Source organism: Exophiala oligosperma (assembly GCF_000835515.1).
Source record: "Exophiala oligosperma strain CBS 72588 unplaced genomic scaffold supercont1.9, whole genome shotgun sequence".
Lineage (NCBI taxonomy): Eukaryota > Fungi > Ascomycota > Eurotiomycetes > Chaetothyriales > Herpotrichiellaceae > Exophiala > Exophiala oligosperma.
Genome location: NW_015622826.1, coordinates 1,547,208 through 1,569,982, shown reverse-complemented (window position 1 = coordinate 1,569,982; position 22,775 = coordinate 1,547,208). Strand labels below are relative to the sequence as shown.

The following is a 22,775-nucleotide window of genomic DNA, read 5'->3' as shown; positions in this document are numbered from 1 at the left end:
TCTCATACAACCGCTCTGTGATTGAAACCAAATATACAGAAAGACGATGGGCAAGTTATTTGACTACTTTGAGCATCCAAGGCTCTGTCGAGGAGCTAATCATCTGCACTATTCTCATCGAACAGAAGTTGCTCGAGCTTCGCAATCAAAGACTGTCCCAGCTCAAACCATTATTCAAATGAATGTAATTTAGGCCTTGAAAAAAGACCCATTTAACAGAGTATCAGCTATGGAAGTGGTGCGTGTGATACATTGCATTGCGTCGTTGTCCAATTTGATTGAGGTTAATCACGATCAAGAGTTGTTCAGTTGAAAGCTGTTCAAAGGAACCGTTCGAAATGTGTACTATCCTGGGCTCTGCGGAGAGGAAGCACTGCCTTGTCGAGGTTGATCTCCAGTGCCTTGATGAGGCTCGCCTGCAGTGCTTGCGTTGTCCTTATATAGCGCCGTGAACTTTTCGGTTTTGCTCTTGCTCGAAGTTTGTCTAACATTTTTGTGAATTGCATCTGCTTGAGCGTTGTCCTCTCTCTGTCGTGTCTTCTCCTCTGCTCATAAATCAGCAACTAGGTCAAGAAAAACACCACCAGGACAAAACTAGCTTTACCTTCAGTCTGCACAGGATGGTAGAGAGGCTTTACCGATCCAATGTCGTTTTGCAACTTGTTTTTGGACCGTGGCATGAGCAATAATATGCGCCCTCCTTCGACCTCCGAAGTAACAAATAGATCATCACCACGTGTGTAGCCCTCAGCCATCCAACGCCATCTTGCAGTGACTTTACGGTCGCACAAAAACACAGCGCCGTCGCTAATGACTTTACGTGGCGGCTCGAGAAGTTCGGTCCTCTCATTGTACTGCTCAGGGTATTGTAGCAAGTCCATGGCCAACTGCTTACAAATGATGATGTCGTCTATATCATCAACAAACTTGACATGATTCTTGGGGACATCGACCCATTTTCCTTCGCCATCGATTGAAACGTCTATCCCCTGGCATTATGGTGTCAGGGAGGCTGTTCGGAAGAAGTGATGGACTTACCATGTCTCGGATTGGTGGCAATTCTTCTTTCTCAAAAACTTTCTGTCTATTTGGCCGTCTCCGACAACAGCAGCTCACTGTTCGGACAAATCTTTTGAACGCTCTCACATAAATCGACTTTGGTGGGCAGTCTGAAAGAGAACGATGCGGTTTCTCTAATTCATTGTCGAACCGATGCTCTCCAGGGCAAGGGTCATGGGACACTTGGTTACCAGAAGTCATTCTACACTGAGAGCAAGAGATATCAGGCCTAGAACTTTCAATCCCAAGGACCATATATGTAAAGACAGCGAATGCAGAGATATCGAGCTGTATGTTATGAGGCTCGTTCCATATTTCCCCACCTTTAGAGCACTAGTCCGACATACCGTTGGCATCGCGGCAAATGTCATTCCTTTTTATCCCTGGAGTGAACGGCCGTTTGTGACTGGTCATTTGTTGCAAGGTGGCCAAACACCTCCCTTACGAAAGGGGGCCAGGGTCTTGATCAGCCTGACAGAGCACACCGGTTTGACCCCTGGTTTAATCGGTTGATTGGGCTCTGGGGCTGTGTTGCACTGATTTCTTGCGACACCGGGCACAGTCTCGTTTTCTGATTCACTTGAACACAGAGGTCAGGGAAAGACTGCCATGAAGCCATCAGTTCGAAATCAGGAAAGTATTGCTGGTAACACAAGGTTGCGTGGACCGCTACAGGGGGCACAAGCTGCAGCCTAATCAATGCAGCAAGCCCAAATCATGATGCGTTTATCAAGGGGGAACCGGGGTCAGGCTGAAAGCAGGATAACTGAACCGACCAAAGCAGGAAAATGACCAATGATACTCATACAAGCAGACATTCCAATGCGTCTTTAGTCAAGCAATCACCAAAAGCCAGCCAGACACGACATTGACAAGGGCTCTACGCGGTAGGGCACTGCCCGAACGCAGGAAATAAGAGGCGCCTCGCGCCCAAGTATTCAGCCTCAGCTGAGACTACATGTGCATGACGATGCGTTGGGCATTATTTAGCCTGCTGCATGACAAAAGTTCCTTCAATCAATTAGTCGTGTAACCATGACACCTCTATGACCATGGAACGAGTTTGCCTCTCCAACCGGACTGAGGTCTCTTAGTGCCAGCATCCTCGTAAGACAAGATGAGAGCCTTACGAGTAGGGGTCAATCAGACAAGGTTAAAGCTTGCAACTTGCATAAAAATCACCATCATCGTCGACTTCATCTTTGGAATCACCTGCCAAAACAAAAAGAAAAGGGAAAAAGAAAAGGGAAAATACCCGACCGGCCAGGCATATGCCCCTTTGCACCTTGTCAAGTCGGGCGTTTGGCCAAACTGCGCCTTGGGGTTATGTCTGCGCCTTTACTTATGGGCGTTGAGGACTCTCAATGGCCCGGATATTCAATAAGGTAAGTACGTGTGCCCAAACTACACGAAACCAAGAGCAAGATTGTACAGCCAAGGCTCGAGACCTTTTTTTTACATCCGGGATCAGGCTGAAAATGTATGAAAACGGCCCTGGGATAATTGAAATCGGCATTTCGAGGCGTCGATGTTGAATTCGGCAGCACATATCCACGTCTATGAACATGGTAATTACTAATACTTCTCTGTGTCACTTTCGAATCGAAACATGCGCCATTGAAATCAATTCCACCAGGATTCTGCTTGCCTTTTGCGGATTCGCGATCATGCTTCACCGCTACACACCATGCAAAGCTCCAAACCGCCCAGTTCTAGGACTCTTACATTGGGAATGGCTGAGGTGATTATACGCTTTCTGGAAAAGGAAGAAAGGTCAGCAAGTTGTTGATAAACACAGAACATTCGTGGTCATTGGAGGGTCATCAAGCTCGGGTGCGAGAGCAACCAAGAAATGGTTCAATCTAGCAGCTCAGGCACTTTAATGATTCAAACTCAACGAGGCTTTTTCATCATCGCAAAGGATTCCTCGTTTCTACGAACGACAAAATTTGGTGTTGTGTGTGAAACAGGCAGAAATCTCGGGCAGCCCTCTGGGAATTGCTCGTTGAGGAGCAGCGTCCAGGTAGGAAAGCAGCAGGTGAGCAGAGTGCCAGTCACGAGCAGACGATGAAAAGCGGTGGCTCTACCAAAGGTACTCCCATGGTTTGTCATGATACTTGAGAAGTTCCTCAGGGATGTGTAGTCTCTGCTTTGGGAACAAGTATGGAGAATACCTGAGGTACCTAGATATTTTTAGTGTCGCAGGTCGAGGCTGCAGATGACGAATGAGGGAGATTCAAAAAAGATTCCAGGGTTTCTAGAACACCAACTTTCGCAGCACTCTCTCACTCAGCACATACTATTGACGCAAACCCCCCAACCAAGAATACATCTTAGACTGCTCACACGATACCTTACATTAATGTGTCTTTGTTCGCCTGCAATGACTCGATAGTCTACGTATTATATTTCACCATGGCTTCCGAGTTCATCGGCTACACCATTCTGGTCACGCTCCAAAGTTGGTGCAGTCCACCGAATGCCCAGTTACAAGGAGTTGTCGCAGACGTTAGAAATCAAAAACTCTTTCTCCAAAATGGTGCGCAAGACCTTTTTCTGTTGGTGGTGAAGGGTTGCTAATACTTTGTCCTAGTCTTGTGCCTTTGGAACGGACAACATCTCCCTTCACACGTAATCGAATCCTCCACGATTGCAGATCTCGAAGTCGCGCCCACACAGCAATCTGTTGCGGAAGAGAAGGACCAACATGGGCCTTTTGACCAGTCTCGACCTGCGCAGAATGCCTTGGCCTCCGACATACCCCAGAACCAGCAACATACCGCCGCGGCATTCATGGATCCGGCCATCATTAGCTACGCGAAACCACCTACGAAAGAAGCCAGACGCCCTTCAATACAGCAAGGCCCAGTGTCCCCTATCATGATCGCCGACGGTGTGATTAGCAATCACCCTGCGCGACTGCAGACTGGAGTGGCTCAGCGCGGCAGTTCAGTGTCCAGCATCGCTACTGCGGTCCCTAAGAAGGGTGCAGACAAGAACACACCGGCGAGCGCAACACTTACCGAGCCCTTTGATGCGTTGAGATTGGGAAACAATGTTGGTGCGAACAAGTCGGTGAACACTCTGAACAATATACCACAGGTTGCGTCACAGACTCGCCCTGGGATCATCGATATGAAGGATGTCAATAATGGGCCTTTGAAGAATCAGAAGAAAGCTGCAAAAGGCAAAGGCTGGCGCCAGACGCCGTTGATTGAGGAGATCCCACGGCAGAACAAAAAGAAGGCGCAGAGAGGCCGCAAGCAGGCCGAAGACGTGAACGGCTGGGCTACAGAAGATGCGACCGACATTCAAGACATGCCCGATTTCGACTTTGAAACGAATTTGTCCAAATTTGACAAACGCCGAGTGTTTGACGACATTAGACAAGCCGACACCACTGCGGAAGCAGATCGGTTGGTGAGCTTCAATCGCAAAGCACGTCCGGGTACCAATGGCGGACGTAATCTCCATTGGACCGAAAATGTTCTCGACACACCCAATGTCAAGACCGGTGACCGATGGCAGAGCGAGGCTGGTGAGACCGAAAATGAATTGGTGGAAGACCACTATAGTGGCGGAAAAGGATCAAAAAGAGCCGGATCGCGACGCCCTCTTCAATCCAGAAAAGGCAGTGTGTTACCGGGACACATTGACCGCACCGAGTCACCGCGACCACTGACTCGAATGCAGACATCGTCTCCTATGAATGGATCAGTGTCTGGTATTCGAGCTTCATTCAAGTTACCTAACAACAAGCCATGCCACTGCCTTTCGCCGCTTCAAATGCTGGAGATCGAGCAATTATGCACATCCGAATTGGGTCTGACGGAAGACATGCTTTCGGAAAATGCAGGCCGTAGCATTGCCATGGCGATCTTGAACCTTCCCGAAGCGAAGAATGTTGCGTTTTTGGTGGGCAACCACAAATCCGGTGCTAGAGCCATCGCCGCTGCCAGGCATTTGCGCAACCGAAGACTTCGAGTCACCATCGTTGTTCTCGGGGGCGAGCGTGAAGAGCTGCTCCTCGAGGTCATGCGCAAACAACTTGGGATCTACAAAAAGGGCCAAGGATACGTGGAACGATGGGACGAGTATCAAGCCAAAGTATCTCAAGGCGGAATGGTTCCTAACATTGTTGTGGATGTGTTACTCGGTGTGCATGTTACATTTGAGGAACTCCGTACAGACGATCAGGCGACGGTGCTGGAAATGATCCGATGGGCAAACCGGACTTCGACGATACTTTCAGTCGATGTACCCAGTGGACTATCTGCTACGACTGGCTTGCTGACGGAAGTCGATGGGCAACCTTTGGTCATGGCAAGCAAGCACATTGTCAGTCTGGGAGCACCGAAGACTGGACTACTCCATGCCATGGCGATGGAAAGCCTTGAGGTCAACTGGCAAGTCTGGGTGGCCGATATTGGGATATCTGCTGCAGCATGGCAAAAGCATGGATCTAGAAGACAACACGGAGTTGACTTTGGTACGGAATGGGTGATTCCTGTCAAGTTTGCGGTGGGTGGTTAGGTTTGAAGAAGAGGTCTGGGTTGATTTCAATATTACTTTTTGCTGCGTTCAAGCGATATCAAAAGATTGTACATACGAGTATGTTTTGAGGGAAGAAGAGAAAGGGCGAGAGAGGATCTGCCAGAGTCAAGAGCTACCACTAAAAGCTTGCATTATTACTTGACTTAGCTTAGTTGCTTCTACTGTATAAATACAAGAGCTTGATCTTTGAACTTTCATTATGGATTACAATAGGTTTGTTTAAACGCCACTACATATGCATGGGCTTGGTGGTGTGGCCTGGTTTCGGGCTGGGTTTGGAGTGTGTTTTGAGGGCGTCTATTTTCAAGCCACCACTGGTGAACAAGGTAGTAAGTACTCGGTATGATCCAGATTTAACTGTCCGTGGTGATGGCGGCTTGCGGCTGATGTTCCCTTTGTATATGATTGGCCCTAAAAATGGTGTCAGCACTTTATATCAATCTACTTTTTGGCTTGCGGTACGGAGTAACGCAGTGAATACTCCGTAATGTATATAAAATAGGCACCTTTGGTTTTGGCCCGCGCAAACTGGGATCTTGCGGCTGACATTGGCTTCTTTTTTTTGTCTCCTCCCGTGCCTTTGTTGCTTACTGGCCCCCCCTCCCATTGTCTACCTAGGGTGACTGAGGGAGCGGTTACAAGGTCTCCTACTAGTGGCCTGGGAAGGAGGGGAAACTTGGCTTATATTCTTGCCCTAGACTACGGGGATATATACTGTATGTACCTTGCTTTGTGAACAGTTGAACGGACCTGTCCAAATGATTTTGAGGCGGCCGAGGGATTTCAACTAATCCACGGGAAGGGCGCCTCCTACAGTATATCGAATGGTCAAATCTTGAACCCTTTTCCTTAGGTCTTACATCTCTGTGCCTGGGAAGACAATTTTAACATCACGTCCTCACGACTCACCACCACTACACCTCACTCTTTTGTTTCCTCTTTCTTTTCACTCGCCGGAATTCATTACACGATATTTTGGTTTTCCATCAACGAGAAACGTTTTACGTTGTTCAAAAGCTGACGATACGACAAGACTCCAACTCCGTACACGACTGCGACATTAGCACCGCTACTTCCCGGGATTGCCTTTCAGCCTCATAACAAAGGGGAGTCAAGTGTTAGGGAGTCAAAGGGAAGCCAGTCATACGACACGTACGAAAACCACGATACGGGACAATTCTACGACACTACCTAACTGAGAACGAATATTTGGGTGGGGCCAAGGGTGTGATTGTTGTCAGCCTCAGTATCGTAGTACTCGTCTACTGTACGGTCTACCTGGTACGACACGACGATGCAGACATCATTCCAACAAGGGTACATCACGGACCTGGTCTGCCCACCGCCGCCGCCTGGCAAGACGGCAGAGGATGTCCTTCAGATGGGTCTCTCCTTGGCCCTGGACATGGTCCATTCGGCAAAGACCATGTGCACTCTCAATCCTCTGGTGCAAGGGGTGCAACTTATGGAGACGTCACACCCGAAACTCGTCGACACTCGAGCTTTGGCTTCGACCTTCGGGGTCGACCACGACGACGCCGAACACGCCACGGGCCCCTTTGTCCAGTATGAAATCACGGACAAACTGCCGGTCTTTGCGGGTTACAGCACGACCTTGGTCTACCACAGTGCCATGAGGGAGACCAGAGACGGGTTGGAGAGTCTGACGAATCCGGGGAACGGGGTCACGATCCACGGGAGGTGGGCTTTGAGGGTCGGTAAGGAAGGACCGGGGGACGACGGTGGTAACAATGCCCGAAAGGAAATGTCGAGGCCCGGGCCACCCGAGGAGAGCGAGGACGGGAAATTCAGTCTCGGGAACGCCAGTGGGGTGATTCACCTGCTCGAAACACAAAACACCAGGTGCAACGTCATGTTGGGTTGGTACATCAAACAGAGTCTCGACAAGAGTCACCGAACCACCCACCAACGGTTCAAGGAGATGTGGAGGGAGAGGATGAAGATGGTCCTGTACCCGGAGAACACCAATTGATGAACTCTTGACTCCTCCCTGACCTGGAGCCCCATATCAAGTCTACTTTCTACGTTCGGAATTGAAGCAGAAGTGGAGGCGTAAGAGGCACGTTGACAAGGGACGCGACAAGAGAATGGACATGTTCAGCTCGCTTTTCGTTTTGGGAAAAGTAAACACCACATGGAGCGGCAAAGTCATTGAGTACTTGATTTGAGTGAAACACGTCGGGGAAGCGAATGCGAATGGTGTTGTGGGAATCAAATGGATGTGGATATGGAATTGTCTTCCTTCTTTTTTTTGATGATCGAGATGAAACGATTAAATCACACATTACGAAATATATACCTACCTGTATACTTGTCAATCATCCTTTTTGCACCCGCGTCAAAGGGGGTATAGATGTAGAGTTTGATGGTTGGGTATCTGTATGCTTCATCATGTTTCGTATCATGTCATTATACAACTCCGGGTACACCCTTCACGTCCCCCCTCTCGGTTTTATCCTTGAAAATGTTCTTGACACTCTTCAAGACCGGGGGCGCCAGAACCACGTCCTGGAGATTCTTTTGTCCGAGTTCTCCTTCCTCGCGCCGTTTCTTCTCCAGTTGTTTCCAAGGATCCACGTCGTCTGCGTCGTGGCTTTTCTTCTTCTTCTTCTTCTTTCTCTTCCCACCTTCGAGGGTGTTGTCTCGATCGACGCCCGCGCCTAGCCACAACAAATTATCCTCCTCGCGTTTGTCGGCCAGATCGTCATCCTCTTCTTCCTGCGCCGCGACCCTTTTGGCTTCGGTGAGGCGCCATTCGCGTTGCAGTCGCGCCAGACGCTTGTTGTGCTTCGTCAGTGGGGTCTTGATCTTTTCCAAACCGGGAATCTTGTTGATGCGGGTTTGGTGGCGAGGTACGGAGGTCAAGGGGAGGGATTGGTCCACACGGGCGGCGAATTCGGACAGCCTTTCGCCAGGGAGGATTTGGAGGGTAGCGTTCTTGTCGGTGTCACCGTCGTTGGCGGCAGAGTTTGTTGTTGTCGCATTGTCGGGCCGTGTCTCGGTCGTATTGGATTTCAGGTTTGACTTCTTGTTCTTTTTATTGTTTGTAGTCTTTACAGTGCCGTCGTCCAGACCAGACGGCAAACGTTTGCCTTGTTGTTGAAAGGCCATGAGCCTCGCAAAGGATTTGGGTGTGTCATCTTTCACACCGGCCTTTTTGGACGCCTTTTTCGCGTCGCGTTTTGATTTCTTGTCCTTGGTGGATTCGAATATCGTTTCCGACTTTTGGTGGACGGATAGAGTGCGTGCTCGAGAAGATGGAGGGAGGTCGAAACTAGATGGGTTCAAAGTCAGTTCTTGAGTTGCGGGTGGGTGTATCGCAGAATACATACTTTGATTCCGCTTGGTCTTCGCGCTTTCTTTTGTGTTTGTGAGGCATTTTGTGTCTGTGTGTGTCTAGAATAGTCGGGGGGATAAAAAGGGCAAACAGTAAATAGTGAGGCTGTCGAGAATTGATGTGACAAAAGAAAAAAAAGTTACGAGGCTGAATGCGGGGAAAGACAGAGGATCGGGGATCGACGAGGCTGACATGGAAGGCCACGACAAGGCCGAGATCGAATTATCCCCTTCCCACCTTCACCATCTTCACTACCTCGATATCTTCACCACCTTCACACCCGTCCCTTGAAAAAAGAAACAAAGGATCCTGTGAGAGACAAAAAGTTTGGAGAGTCGAAGCCCTGACTCAGGGCTCCTTTTTTACTTATCCCGACTATGATCACACTGTCATCCCCTCGTACCTTGGTCAAGGGATGTCCCAGTCACATCATGGAAACCTGCCGAACTCCCAGTTTTTAATCCCACTCGAGCTGGTTTCCAAGGATAAGCCCGACCTCCGAACCACTTATGACACAAAGTCGCAATTCGACGTGGTGAGTTCTTTACCGGTGGGCCATCAAGGCGATCAATGTTGAAGGAAATTCGACTGGAATAAATATGTATAGGGTTCCGAGTTCACAGGTGAATCCTCGGATCACTTGAGTGAATATGTCGTTAGTACATGCAATTCGGGCAGGTATCGTTGGGTAGGTCAAGGAGGTATTGAAGAAATGGTGGTTGCGATTCGAGTGCAGATCAACACCCCTGATCTACACAGCCTTATTTACGTACCTACTCAGACACAACTGAACGCAGTTCATCTACGCGATCAAGTAGTACAATACACCAATGACAGAACGAAGCGAACATTTCTGTTTGTTTTGATACATGCACCAACACACGTCTGGTGACTGCACCACAATTTTTATTTTCTGATTTTGACCTTTTTTTGTAAGGTTTGGTTGGGAGTTGTCCCCCTTTTATGTCGTCTTCCAACACCATGCCGATCTCAGCTGAATATATGACCGGCATCCACCAGATACACGCATGCTAACATCCAAACTCCAAACCCTCAGGGCTGTTTGCTCTCTAAGAAGGAGCAGCAGCTTTTCATGTGCATGTTGGCTGGCTTCCGGCGCACCAAGCTCCAGCGGGACAGCACTTGAAGGACGAAGCAATTCCTGGCCACTTTGAACTGCCAGCAACACCGTTGGTGCATATGTCCCCAATAGGGACTTTGCCGCCATCAGCGTGGAAAGCATCGCTATGTGAGCCGCTGCAGCCATAGTCTCTGATTACATGGTAAGCCATGGGGGGGTCAATCAACAAAACTCAACAGAGGCACTTACTTCCAAAGGGTACATGTGTATCCAGCGGGGAACTGCATGAAACCTAACTGGTCATTATATTGTTGAAGGTTGCCGCCATGCAAGTCAACTGTGTTGATCAGTCATGTGCTTTTTCCGATGGCCTTCAAAGAAAAACAAAAGCTTACAGCAGCTTCCGTCTGCATTGACAGCAAATCCGAGGGATGTCCCTCCATCAGGCTTGGACAGGGTGACTGTGATAGCATTGGCGCCGAGGCTGCTCAAACAAAGCGCCAAAAGAGAGGTGGAAGGGAGAAACTTCATGATTGAATGTTGAGTAATGCAGGGTGAGCCGGTCTGAAACGAGTGATCTAGTATCAATAGGAGTGTTAGAATTTCGAAAAGAAAAACGTCGGGGAAGAGCTTGGAAGACGGCCATTTTATATTCAATTGAAAGCCTTCTCCCACCTCCTTTGGATCTTCCAACACCGCAATGGTACTGTAATCTTCCCATCTTTCCCAGTGGACCCAGTTGAAATTGTCTTACAGTGTAGACGTAGTGAGCCTCAGCCTCGAGCGGCAATAGCGCTTACAGTCGTCGACGAAGATACTTGTTTGGTCTGTAGTGTGAAGAGGTGGACGGCGGTGAGAGATGCATTAGACTTGTTCAGAAACATTGTAACATTCCGGATCAAGTTTGGTCAGATAAGATCGGATTCAGACAATGCACTTTGCCAGCTGATGTGTTTTCATGTCGTGTGATTGTTCTTCTGCCCAAATCCCTGTCGGTTCTCAGCCTTGGGGGCACCCATATAGAGATGATTTCGGCAAATGTATCGACAGTCAAGGACCTGCACCGTAGCTTCAAACAGCCCCAAGGAATATTCAATCTCAGTTAATGCGAAAATTCCCACCTTCGGTCAGGAGTAGAGATTATGAAAGGGTGGTAGTAGCGATAGAACTGTCATGGGGGCTGATGCAGGTGTCAGTGTGGTAAGGATGAGATAGGCTTGCAGTTTGCCAGCTGAGATATCTCAAGCGAAAGGTGCTTGTCTGATGTGAGGAGGCGAGTCAAGAGAAGGAGGAGTGTTGGTTGAAGTTGACGAAGACCGGGGACTTCGAATCCATAGCCACTCCAGGAAAGTGTTTCCTGCACTCCCATTCGACGCCTCCAACATGGGTCTTCACAGCTTCATTTCACTCGGAGGCCGACAGACAGCTCGACGAATAAACAGAGAACCCCTGACGGCGTACAACATGCTAGATTGGTTTTAGGCAGTAATGTGCTGGGAATATCAGTAATCTGAATATTTCCAACATGTACTCGTACGAGTTGAGGAGTCGCAACCAAAGTCCCTCGAGGTTACGCCGAATGAAAAGTCATCAGGCCAATACAGTCACGGTCTCGATCATGGTGGAACGTAAGACGATGATGATTCTGATGATTCAATAGATGAACTGAGAAAGACATTCTCTTGCCCGCGCGATAATTCTTTCTCGCAGAACTCACACATACACATACGACAAACACACAAAAGTTCACCCGTGCACCTTCCACTCAGGTCCTTCTGCGCTTAGTTGAAGTTGACACCCCCACTGCAATTGAAAGTCTGGCCTGTGTAGAAAGCAGCCTCAGGGCTGGCTATAAAAGAGAACGTGTGCGCAATATCCCCCGGCTGGCCCCTCCTCTTGACGACTTGTTTGGCGACGACAGTGTCGAAAAGCTCGGAAGCTCCCTCGTGACGCAACACGCCCGGTGTTTCCACAAGCCCAGGAAGCACTGCGTTGATCGTCACTCCCGGTCCAGCCTCGATGGAGGCCGCGCGAACGAGCCCGACAATGCCAGCTTTCGAAGCGACATAGGCGGTCATCCCGGGCAGAGGACCTGCAAACGTCGCCGACGAGGTGTGTATGATGCGCCCGTACGCGGCTTTTTGCATGTAAGGCAGAACTGCACGGGTCAGATAAAATGACCCGTCTAGATTCGTCGACCTCGTCCGTCGGTACTCGTCTGTGGGGAAGGCGAGTAAGGGATGCAATGGATATATACCGGCGACGTTGATGAGTACGTCGATTTTGCCGAACTTCCTGACCGTCTCGGCGACCGCAGTGGACACGGACTGTTCGTCGCCAACGTCGCAAATGTGGATGTCTGTGGCGGGATGTCCCGCGGTCTCGATTATCGACGCTTGAATCGTCCGGAGCTTTTCCTCGTCGATATCCAACATAACGACCTGAGCCCCTTGCTGTGCAAAGAGTCGAGCTGTTGCCTCTCCAATACCAGATCCGGACCCGGTAATTACAACGACATGGTGGGCAAACTTGTCAGGATATATCTTGATCGGAGGCGGACAGGCTCCTTTCTCATGTTGAAGCTCGGCCATTTGATTACGGTCTTTCTCAAGATTGCACCCACGAAGGAAGATAGGCGAATGAGTCGATTACCGAAATAGAATTTCTCGAGATCTGATCACAAGTGAGTGAACTTTGTCCAGGATAATGAACAATATGGGCGTGGTATTGTTATATAAAGGATCTGAAGTAAAGACGCGGCTTATAGTCTGAAAATACACAATTGATCAAACCTACCGCCCATCTAGCCTGCCGACAAAGCTAGGAACAACGGACCTATTGATCGAAGGTGTAAAGAGCGTTAATCTATGCATCGTTATAGTGCTCTGGGGTACACGACCTGGAGATATTAGTCGTAAATCGGGAGTGGGGCGGACTTCCGAGAGGGGCGGAATCCGGGGAGGAGGAGAAGTTTAGGAAGGGGAGACCTAAAGGGGCAATGTCAATGTCATACTGTTCGACATGGCAGTTCTAGAAGGCAAGGCTTCTTGCAAGGGACTCACGTCCAATTTTGAACCTACAGATGATCTTTTCTAGTAGCATCGTAGGCCATCTGGTGCAACATATTCTTGAAGAAATGGTCGATTCAAATGACCCAGTGAGCGGCGTTGTAACAATATGGTCAGAAGCAATAGTGATCATGTATGAATGGAAAACTTTCCAGGAGGAAGTACTACCACACCCAAATTGTCACATAAGAGTGTTATTGAGGTCGAGCTTCTGCTGCGAACAGTCACCTACAATGCTCCATACGGCCGGATGTTGAGACGCCAGCCCTGTTCTGAGTTGAGTGAGATCTTGTTCTACACATCTCTCTGCAACGGTAGGGTAACTTAATTCACCAGTCTGTACACCTCATACTCGGCAGCGGTGCCCTGTTCATCTATATGCCAATGGCCTTGTCCGACGAGGACACTACTCTCCAGCCACTTGAACTCCTTGGAGCTTGTCTCGATCACCGGTGTCGTGAACCACTCGGTATCACCATAGTCGGTGGCTTTGGCGTCACCGCTGGCCGCGATGATTTTGCCGACCGCCTCATTCATCTTGAGGATGCCGGGATAGTGAAGATACAACGTGTCTCCGGAAGGCGTCGCGGCGATTATCCTGACATTGAGGTGCGCCGTGCCAGTTGTAGGATCAAGCTTCAAATCTCGTCAACACAACACGCCAGTACGATAGGTATGTAGATGGTTGAGGCGCGAGTAGAAGTGTCAAAGAGTGCCGATCCTTTCACATACCAAGATATAGTCGGCCGAGAATGGCTTCAAATCTGCATTGAAACCAGCCGCAGGGCCAACTCCTCTGATAAAGCCACCTTTGGCCTGGACTAGCATTCTATGCGCACCACCTTTGACCGGTATTTCGTTCAGAAGCTCACCACCCACTGCAATCTGCATAAATTTGTAAGCATGTTTCGCATAGCATAAACACCCCCACGGCGATGGACAGTCCGCCAGGCACCGAAGAGACTTAACATGGGAGAGGCAACTCACATAGCCACGGAAGTCCAGCACTTTCTCAAGCTTGGGCGCCATAATCTTCCGCTTTCTCAGATTGTCCGGTCCGAATCCGTCAGGTAAGTGTCTGTTTGAATATCATAAAGGATCATGACATGGAACAAATGGACTGCGTTGTATATATAGCAAGGCACCAGGACCTAGCGGCCATCGAAGTGGGTATCAAAGGCTCTCTCCGCCCCTCCTCTACCGAAGCTTTGCCTCTCTAGACTCATAGCCATCTTCGAGGCTCAAGCGTTGCATGAAGCCACCCGTCATCCACCCGACATGTGCAGAGTCGTGGGATTTGCGAACGAGCAGATCGTGTTGTCCAAGACAAAAGTTTGCCCCGAGATTACTTCGACGGACAAGAGAGTCCGACAAGGAGAATGGTCAACCTTTGAAGGTGAGGCTGCCTTCGCCTAATGCTAAATGTCAATCGCCAGCCGCTCACTCTCTTAATCGACCTCGATCGAGCGAGCTCACATCTGTCATCCGGCTTGGGGGTATGAGCGGTAACAGAAAATCGAGAGTTATCTGTGGGCGAAACAAGGACACTGGGTATCACAAAGTTTTGAATCCCATCAGAGTGATGGTGATTGAAGAAAGGGGTTGTAAAAGCAGCGCCAGCTGAATACTAGGTATGTTTATGAGTTTCATTCGCTGCTTTACAAGTGGATCGACACGGCGCCAAACTCCGCTGCTCAGTTCACTTTGAGTCTTCACAAGTTTCTGAGGCTTTCCTCCCTACTGCTTCTCCTGTCATTATTGCCAACATGTCGTTCGATGCGGAGAAGGTGCAGCGTGTTCTCAAGAAGGTGCCGTCCCTTTATCGAGGACCCGGTGGTGCTGTCGCTGTCCTCAAAGATGGCAACCTCGTCGGCCAACATGTCTGGGGTTACGCTGACATGGACCGACGGATCCCCATCACATCCCAGGTCCTCTTCCCAATCTGTTCGATCACGAAACAATTCGTTTCCATGTTGCTGCTTGACCTTGTGGAGAAGCCACCGCCGTCGATGACCCGTCAGGGGCTCCAGGAACAGTTGCTGGCCAGACTCCGTGAAGTCGTGCCCCCGGAATTTGTCGACGAAAGCGGATTGACCGTGGAGAACCTGGTCGACATGTGCTCCGGACTGCGTGACTACTGGGCCCTCTGTACACTCCAAGGCAGTCGGCCGGACACCCCTTACTTGCTGAATGAGCACAATCCGGACATGCTGCGCCGCATCAGGTCTCTGCACTTCCGGCCGGGCTATGAATACTCATACGCCAACACAAACTTCAACGTCATGGAGCGACTCATCGAGCACGTCACGAAAGATTCCCTGGGCAACCTGTTTGCCGAAAGGATCTTCGGTCCGGCCAAGATGAAAACGGCGCGGTTGTGTCCCCGCACCGACAGGTTGCCCGCCCCCATTGTCGGGTACGAGGGGTCGGAGAAGTTTGGATTTTTCCCGGCACCGAACTTCATCGAATGGTCTGCCGACGCCGGCTTGGTGGCTTCACTCGACGATATGGTCGCATACGAAAAGCACTTTGACCGCAGGTACACGGACCAACAGGACAGCTACCGAGACGCGATTACTCCGCGTGAATACAGGGACGGCGCCCGGGCAAAATACCGCTACGGACTGCGGCATGCCGATCTTGGACAATACAACACGATGGGCCATGGCGGAGCCCTTCGCGGCTACAAACTCATGCGTCGTTACGTGGCTGGCGAACGCCTGTCCGTTGTCGTCTTGTTCAACCATTCCGCCAGTGCGCCAGAAGCCGCCGAATACATTCTGAAGCAGATCCTGGACGTATCCGAACCACCGCCGTTGGCGGTTCAACCTGTTCAACAATGGTTCGGATCATTCCTCGACCCTGAGACTCAACTTTCGATTCGAGTTCGGCCAGGAGACGTCGCGGGCAAGATCAAGATCGACTACGTGAGAGGAGAAGAGACACTCAGACTCGTCGATGCAAACAAGGCTGAATCTCCCGACGTCGAGGCTTCGATCGACGGGGACATTCTGCACGTGCGCCGCTTGGACGACAACCGCGTGCTGACTGCGCGACGCCTTCTGAAAAACCATGATGCGGGCGCCATGATTGACAGATCACAATCACCAGTGCAGGGTACTTATCGATGCGGCGAGACAGAGTCCACCTTCATCTGCGAGGGGGAGGGTGACATGCTGTACGGGTTGTTTGATGGTTGCTTCGGCCGGGGCCCGCCACACCTAATGACCCATCTCGGTGAAGATGTGTGGGTGTTGGCCGACCCACGCGCCATGGACGATACACCTCCCGGCGATTGGACTGTCGTGTTTGTTCGAAATGAGCAAGGGGCCGTGGTCAAGGCCAACATCGGCTGCTGGCTGGCTCGGAAGCTTGACTTCATGAAAGTGTAAAAGGCCCGTTGCAAACGGCAATCTCGGAGAGTCACAGTCGCCTGCCCATCACGAAAAGCGTGCCTTTTTCCCTGCCAGTAGCATAAAGAACTTCTCGCGAAGAAAATACCATCTCATTCGCAGGCCGTTCGTTACATTTTTTTTTCTTGGCGTGATCTTGACATACAACAGGTATAAGTTGCCTTTATTAGAAAGGGGGGTTCGCTTTAGGGGGGATGGGTCTTGGGCCTGGTGTGCCGGCCAGTCCGAAAGAATTCAGAAGATGCCGAATTACCTCAATTACTACTTGATGAATCAAATGGCGTATCTCTCTCTGGGGTAGATGGACAAAAAGAAAGAGAGAGAGAGAGAGAGAGAGAGAGAGAGAGAAAAGACGAATCTTTCAAATCGCTCCGAGTAACGACAAACAGTACAGTATTAGTATAACAATAGTACCTTGGTAAGTAACACGAGTAAGAGTAGAGTATAACACACATATCAACCACCAACAATTTACCATATCAAATGCCTTTCTTGTCCTCATACACTCTCATCACACCGCTAGATATATACCACATATACACATATAATATACACATACCGTACCACATATATACTTGCACGTCCTCATACTGGACCATTGTGTCACATTACTCTCGGTGAACTTAGTTCACACCCTGATTCGAGACCTGATTCGTGACAAGGGGCTCTCTAGGCACCCTAAACCCAGGCTGAGACCAGGACACGGCTCGCCTTCCTGGCCCTGGCAAACCCACGCCATGATGACCTCGATGTGGTGCTTCGATACTCATGTTCCGATTCTCCCCTAGACTCGGACCTGCAGTCCGTACAAAGTTCAACCTGGGACGGGATGCTGATGGAGAATCTATGTCCGACTCCGAACCCGAATCCAAATCCATAGCATCAGGTCCGATAGCCTGAATGTTGGAAGTCGACGCTGCACGTCGACCTTGATCTTGTTGTCTCATCATGTTCCGATTCCTATCCAGACCACCGTTCTTCCTTTTCAAGCCAACCAGTGCGCCATCACTCCTTGTCGCAGGCGTGTCACTAATTCTCAACAAACTAAACTTGTTCTGGATCTCACAGATTGGGAATGACCGTTCGAGAGAAGGGGATGGTGACACCGTAGGGCTAGGAGATTCAACCTGGTCAGTGTCAACACTTGGTCCCTTGGAACGTCGTCTCGACGACGAAATGCTGTTGCTTTTGCTTTTCGATTTGCCTTTTCCGTTGAGTTGGAGAGGAGAGTCTACTTCGCTCTCGTCATCGCCATTCTCCGGAACACCTTGCTTAGATTTGGTTCCCACCGGTTTTGGCGTTGTCTTTGTGCTTCTTGACGATATCGGCCGACTTGACCTCCTACTCCCTGATGATTTAGGTGCGTCCTCTTCGTCAGAACCAATACTTCGACGCTTTGGGGTTACCTTTTGACCCAGAGGAGGTACTCTTTTGCCATTTCGGCCGAGGTTGTTGACACTCTTGTCATGAACCTTGTCTTCTTCATTGGACGTAGAAGGTTCACCCTCGTCGTCGTCGTCGCCTGTATCTTCATCTCTTTGCGTTTGCCTCGCTTCTGTACTAGACCCGGCGTGAGTCGTTCTCGCCTCGGCTTTGCCAGATTGGATTGGCGACATTCTTACCGCTCGAGACCCATGGCCGTCGAGTGTACCCGAGCTAGCCTCTTCAGAATCAGGTAATGTGAGCGGCGATATGTCATCGGAGCTAAAAATATCCACCATATCGACATCGATCTCACTCTCTAGCGCAGCTTCATCCTTGTGCCCATCGCTTGGCCTCTTGGAGTCATTTTGTGGTTGTGCCGATGAAGCCATGACCGGCTTCCCTTTCGAAGGTGCAGGCGACGTAACTTGCTCATCAAGGTCATGTCGTGTCGCAGCTTCAATTGCTTGAGGCGCATCTTTTCTCTTCCTTGTCGAACTTCTTTGGGGACGAGGAGAGGTTGACGGCGAATCGATGTCACCTGTCCTCACTGCCTCCTTGCCTTTCCTCGAGGAGCCTTTCCTGGTTATGCTCTTCCTTGGCAATGAAGACGGCGTTGTCTTTGTTCCGTGTGGATCGTCTTCTTCATTTCTGGAAGTAGCGGACGGTGTCTGAAGTGAAGTACCTGTATCAGGTAATTTGTCTTCTTCATTTCTGGAGGTATCACACAAGTCCTGAGTTGGAGTGCTGGGATTAGGACGTTGCGCATCTCGTGCAGCCGAACCGCTGGGACCACTCCGGGGAGGAGTGATACGCGAACCAGAGGCTTGCTGTCGGGGAGATGCCTGCTGTCTGGGACCCCTTTGCATTGCGCCACTGCGGGATCGAACAGGTGAAGGCCCTCCAATCTCCTCCTGGTCATTAACATCATAGGTGAGAAGGCGTGTCGGGAACCATGGATTCCCATTCGAGTCCTTCAACCTCCGCTCTCTGGTCTCAGGATCCAAGGCCGAATTACCATCAACATCCGGATATACCAAGAAACGGACAAACGCTGTTGTCAGTTGACGTGGCGGGTCGACATCATACGGCTTGACCTCTTCCATCCATGTGACCCAATAATTGATTGCCTTTCTGGCGGTTTCGAGGCTGAGTTGGAAGAATTCGTCATGTGTCTTTCCACAGGGACAATTCAAAAACATCTGCCGCTCCTTTGCGTGCTGAATCTGAAGAATCCTTTCAACTCTCAAGCCGTGACGGGTCTTCCATTCGCCTATACTCCTGTAATCCTGACCGCAGGAGGTTTGCCATTGGCGTAGTCGCTTAACGGGGTTTGTTGAGAAACCAATCTTCAAGTATCCGGAAGCATTGTCCAATTGGAATATGTAAATGAAACCCTCCGGTGCCTCTTGGTCCGAAAGACTTTGTCTAATCTTGTCCCATAATTCTTCGTCTTTTTTCTGGTAGGGTTGAAAATGATGTCGTTGTGGAGAGGTCTGGTCCGGCTGACCCAAAGTGTTTGGTGATGCGGTAGCAGAATTCTCAAGTTCCTCGTCGCCTGTGGCAGAACCGTCTTCCAGCGCTCTCGTTTCTTCCGCGACATCGTCGACCCCGGCGGCTTCCGTATGGCCGTTAAGGTTGTTGCACCACGCAGTCAATTGCATATGCCACTTGGTCACGATCCGATCAAGCATCGTCCAGATCTTGCTTCGTTCGTAGTGATCGACCAATTCGTTATTCCACAGAGCCATGTACTGATCAATGACCTCGGGAAGGTTGTTGTGCATATTTGGGTGACAGCAAGAAATGATATACGCCTTCAGAGTCGGGCGGAACGACGAGTGTGTCGGGTCTGTCTCCAAAAGTATTTCACGCAACTTACTCCTCCAATGCGTGGTGTCCTGCTTCTGTTTCAATGGTGTCTGACATCTTGTAGCATCCGACGTCTGACGTCTTGTAGCATTCGACGTCTGACATCTTGTAGCATTCGTCGTCGTCGTTGGCACAATACATTGGCGTTGAAGACGATCCATGTCGAGAAATCTGAAGGTTACTTTATTCGGGGCAACATCTTCGTGCTTCGGCCAAGCCCCAAACCCCTTCAGGGCCCAGATAAAACCCCACCAGAGGCAGGGAATGAACAACATCAAGATGGAGAGAGAGAAGCGAAAGATACGTGTGTATCTTTGGTAATCGGCGGCTGACATTCTGGTTGGTTGTGGAACGCAGGCAGATGGTACAGAGTACATTGGCAGGTACTGGCAACAGCATACCATGTTAAGTAGTATCTGGTTCAAATGCCAAAAACCGCTCACACGGTTGCCAATTCTGGGGATACTGGGCTGTACCTGCAAGTGACCCACCTCCATCAAGTAGCATGTCACTAGGGGAGTGCATTAATGCGTCCACATGGTCGCTCGACTGGTCGACCCAGCCCCTGGTATCGAGTTCGAGCGTATCGCGCAAGACATGACGTGGATGCCTCGTTTCATAGTTAGTTAACGAGGTATGTAAAGGCATAAACTCCGCACAACATGATCAAGATCAGGAGTTATCGTTCTGGTTGAGTATAGAGTCGTGGTACATACATTCAAAGATACTCCCCGTATCTTGACGCTAATGTCGCGGTAACAGACCATACTAGATACAGTAAGGTGTAAGGCTGGGTGAACAGGGGTTGACGTCTCTTTCTGGTCTCTTGCATGGGTGGCTTGTCGCACCTCGTTTAACCTGCATCTGTGGCTTGTTGTCCCTGAATGTTTGCTTGTACTTTGAAGTCTCATCGGCCAAGAGATATCCACAGAGTGATTTGGGAGAGATAGGGCCGGGAGGCCGGTGTTTCCGCAGCCCAGCCGCATGGTACCAATAGTGCCTTCGTGTGGCGCCATCGAGTGAGTACTTTTGGGTTGTTAGCAACATCGTCAACGCCACAATGTCGTATTGAACTTGTCCCCAGTATGGACTTGGTATGGTTGATTGCATGACACTGACCCGTCGCGTCCGCGAACCTGACCTGACTCAAAGTGTCGCATTTGGAGGGTCAATAGCAAGGTATTCCTGGTAATGCTCAGTCGAACCAACAGGGATAGACGCACGCGAGCTAGGATCATCTGGGTGGTGGGCTGAAGGTCATTCCAGCCGGGGCGACATAGCCAGTTTGATTGTTCGAAGCTCCCTCAGGTTTCCTAGCCTGCTCTTCCCGAAACTTGACCTCTTTTTCATTCTGGGCAACGGCACAACAACAGCAACAAAAGCCCTTGACACAATCTCCGGGCACATTGCCCGCCTCGGTATTCATGTTATAAGTTTTGCGTACACGTGTATGCTGTATAGCTGACAGAAACCCATTTATGCCGCAGAGGATTGCAAAAGCTAAGCAAGACCCATTAAGAACATTATATCCCAGCATGTTTGTTGGGTCTTTTCTCTCCCCTCGTAAAGACAGTCGATACTGTGCCTTACCATATACGATACAAGGGCAGAATAGACCCGTCAAGCAGATCGAGGGCTCTGCACATGAGCAAAGCCCGTGCTGCCAAGAACCGCCTTTTATTGCCTGCGGGCTTGGTGTGTATACGCCGATAGAGAATTGAGCAGGATTGGCAGAAGGAGGAACAATAGCCATATTTGTACTTGCTCTTTGTAGTCCCCTGGGAATGGGAGATACCAGCGGGTTGGCGTCAGGGCTAATTGGGACTGATGGCTTATTGTCTGATGAGGATTGCTTCACGGGATCAGGAGGTTGAGGGTTCGGGGGTTGTTGTTGTTCTTGAGCAGACGACGGTGTAGGGAGCGCTAGTACTTGTACAGGTATGTGCTGGGTAGAATAGGCGCTTGGGAACCGCGGATCCTGCACATGCTGATGTTGCTGGTGCTGGTGCTGAACAACAGCCGGGTTTTGTATATGATATGGGTGCTGCTGTACCACGGTCGGATCCTGTATATGATATGGGTGCTGCGCCGATGCGGAACCCTGCGGCACTTCCATGTTCTGCATCTGTTGTACCGCGGGTGCTGGGCTACTTGTTTTCCTTTCTCTTCCCGTATTATGTTCCCATGAGCGATTCTCTTCGTCCGCGGGTGTTTCCATCCACGAAAAGCGAACTGGAGCAGTAGTGTTTTGAGGGGGTTGTAGAGAGGTCGGAGGTCGGACTCGAGGATATTCGTAATTCTTCATTGTCGCAGTCGCAGTCGCAGTATCAATCGGCAAGCCAGCTGCCGTGTGACGCTACCGTAGTATTGCTCTTCTTTGCCAGCAGTTAAGCGAATAGACGAATGCACCCTAGGTACGTAGAGGACTCGGTGTCTTTTTGTTTCCGACGACGGCGGTGACAACATGGATATAAAAAAACAACCAAGACAGCAGGATTGAACAATGTACCTTGCTTGCTTACCTTGTGACCTCGCGCATCGCCTCACATCGGCGGCGTAGGTGAGGACATTTCTTTCCGGGGAGGAATATCACAAGCACGCGTGTCCCCCCTCCCCAAAGATCCATCACTGGTTGCTTGGGAGCCATCACCGTCGACGATTGGACTGCAGAGGTTGCAGGTAACGACTCGGCAAAATCGGGGCGCTTACAGAGAGGGACTTGACGAGGACAGGGAAACAAAAATAACCGGGGGGGCGGCGGCGTCGTTCGTCAGCTGTGCATCCGGGGGTACTCGGCAGGGGGTTTTTTTAGTTGTACGGAGTACGAGAACGAGACAAGCGAGTCTTGGGAGGGTTTTCTTGGTCGCCAGCCAGGACTGGAGTGGAAGCGCTGTGATGTATGTAAGTCGTGTCGGTTGGTTGATACAGGAGTGAGTGACTTTTGTGCA

At 50.2% G+C, this 22,775-nt stretch overlaps 6 protein-coding genes across 6 annotated transcripts; 3 read left to right on the top strand and 3 right to left on the bottom strand.

Moving 5' to 3' along the window:
* Positions 1-345: 345 nt before the first annotated feature.
* PV06_09130 (uncharacterized protein) lies at positions 346-1,041 on the bottom strand (the record flags this gene model as incomplete). Its single annotated transcript, XM_016410546.1, has 3 exons — positions 346-545; positions 605-989; positions 1,039-1,041. 3 exons carry the CDS (start codon positions 1,039-1,041, stop codon positions 346-348), a joined length of 588 nt encoding a protein of 195 aa, XP_016259568.1.
* Positions 1,042-3,354: 2,313 nt separating this feature from the next.
* On the top strand, positions 3,355-5,804 carry PV06_09129 (YjeF family domain-containing protein). The gene is made up of 2 exons (XM_016410545.1): positions 3,355-3,598; positions 3,653-5,804. Exons 1-2 carry the CDS (start codon positions 3,475-3,477, stop codon positions 5,590-5,592), a joined length of 2,064 nt encoding a protein of 687 aa, XP_016259567.1. The 5' UTR covers positions 3,355-3,474; the 3' UTR covers positions 5,593-5,804.
* Positions 5,805-6,907: 1,103 nt separating this feature from the next.
* Positions 6,908-7,852, top strand: PV06_09128 (uncharacterized protein; the record flags this gene model as incomplete). The annotated part of the gene is made up of 1 exon (XM_016410544.1): positions 6,908-7,852. One exon carries the CDS (start codon positions 6,908-6,910, stop codon positions 7,604-7,606), a length of 699 nt encoding a protein of 232 aa, XP_016259566.1. The 3' UTR covers positions 7,607-7,852.
* Positions 7,853-8,043: 191 nt separating this feature from the next.
* PV06_09127 (uncharacterized protein) lies at positions 8,044-9,013 on the bottom strand (the record flags this gene model as incomplete). The annotated part of the gene is made up of 2 exons (XM_016410543.1): positions 8,044-8,908; positions 8,967-9,013. The coding sequence occupies 2 exons, from the start codon at positions 9,011-9,013 to the stop codon at positions 8,044-8,046; spliced, it is 912 nt and encodes a 303-aa protein (XP_016259565.1).
* A 5,850-nt stretch (positions 9,014-14,863) lies between these two features.
* Positions 14,864-16,880, top strand: PV06_09126 (uncharacterized protein). Its single transcript, XM_016410542.1, has one exon. It carries the CDS (start codon positions 14,887-14,889, stop codon positions 16,510-16,512), a length of 1,626 nt encoding a protein of 541 aa, XP_016259564.1. The 5' UTR covers positions 14,864-14,886; the 3' UTR covers positions 16,513-16,880.
* Positions 16,881-16,902: 22 nt separating this feature from the next.
* On the bottom strand, positions 16,903-22,749 carry PV06_09125 (uncharacterized protein). The gene is made up of 2 exons (XM_016410541.1): positions 20,544-22,749; positions 16,903-20,437 (listed from the first exon to the last, which is right to left on the bottom strand). Exon 2 carries the CDS (start codon positions 20,322-20,324, stop codon positions 17,157-17,159), a length of 3,168 nt encoding a protein of 1,055 aa, XP_016259563.1. The 5' UTR covers positions 20,325-20,437; positions 20,544-22,749; the 3' UTR covers positions 16,903-17,156.
* Positions 22,750-22,775: the final 26 nt, after the last annotated feature.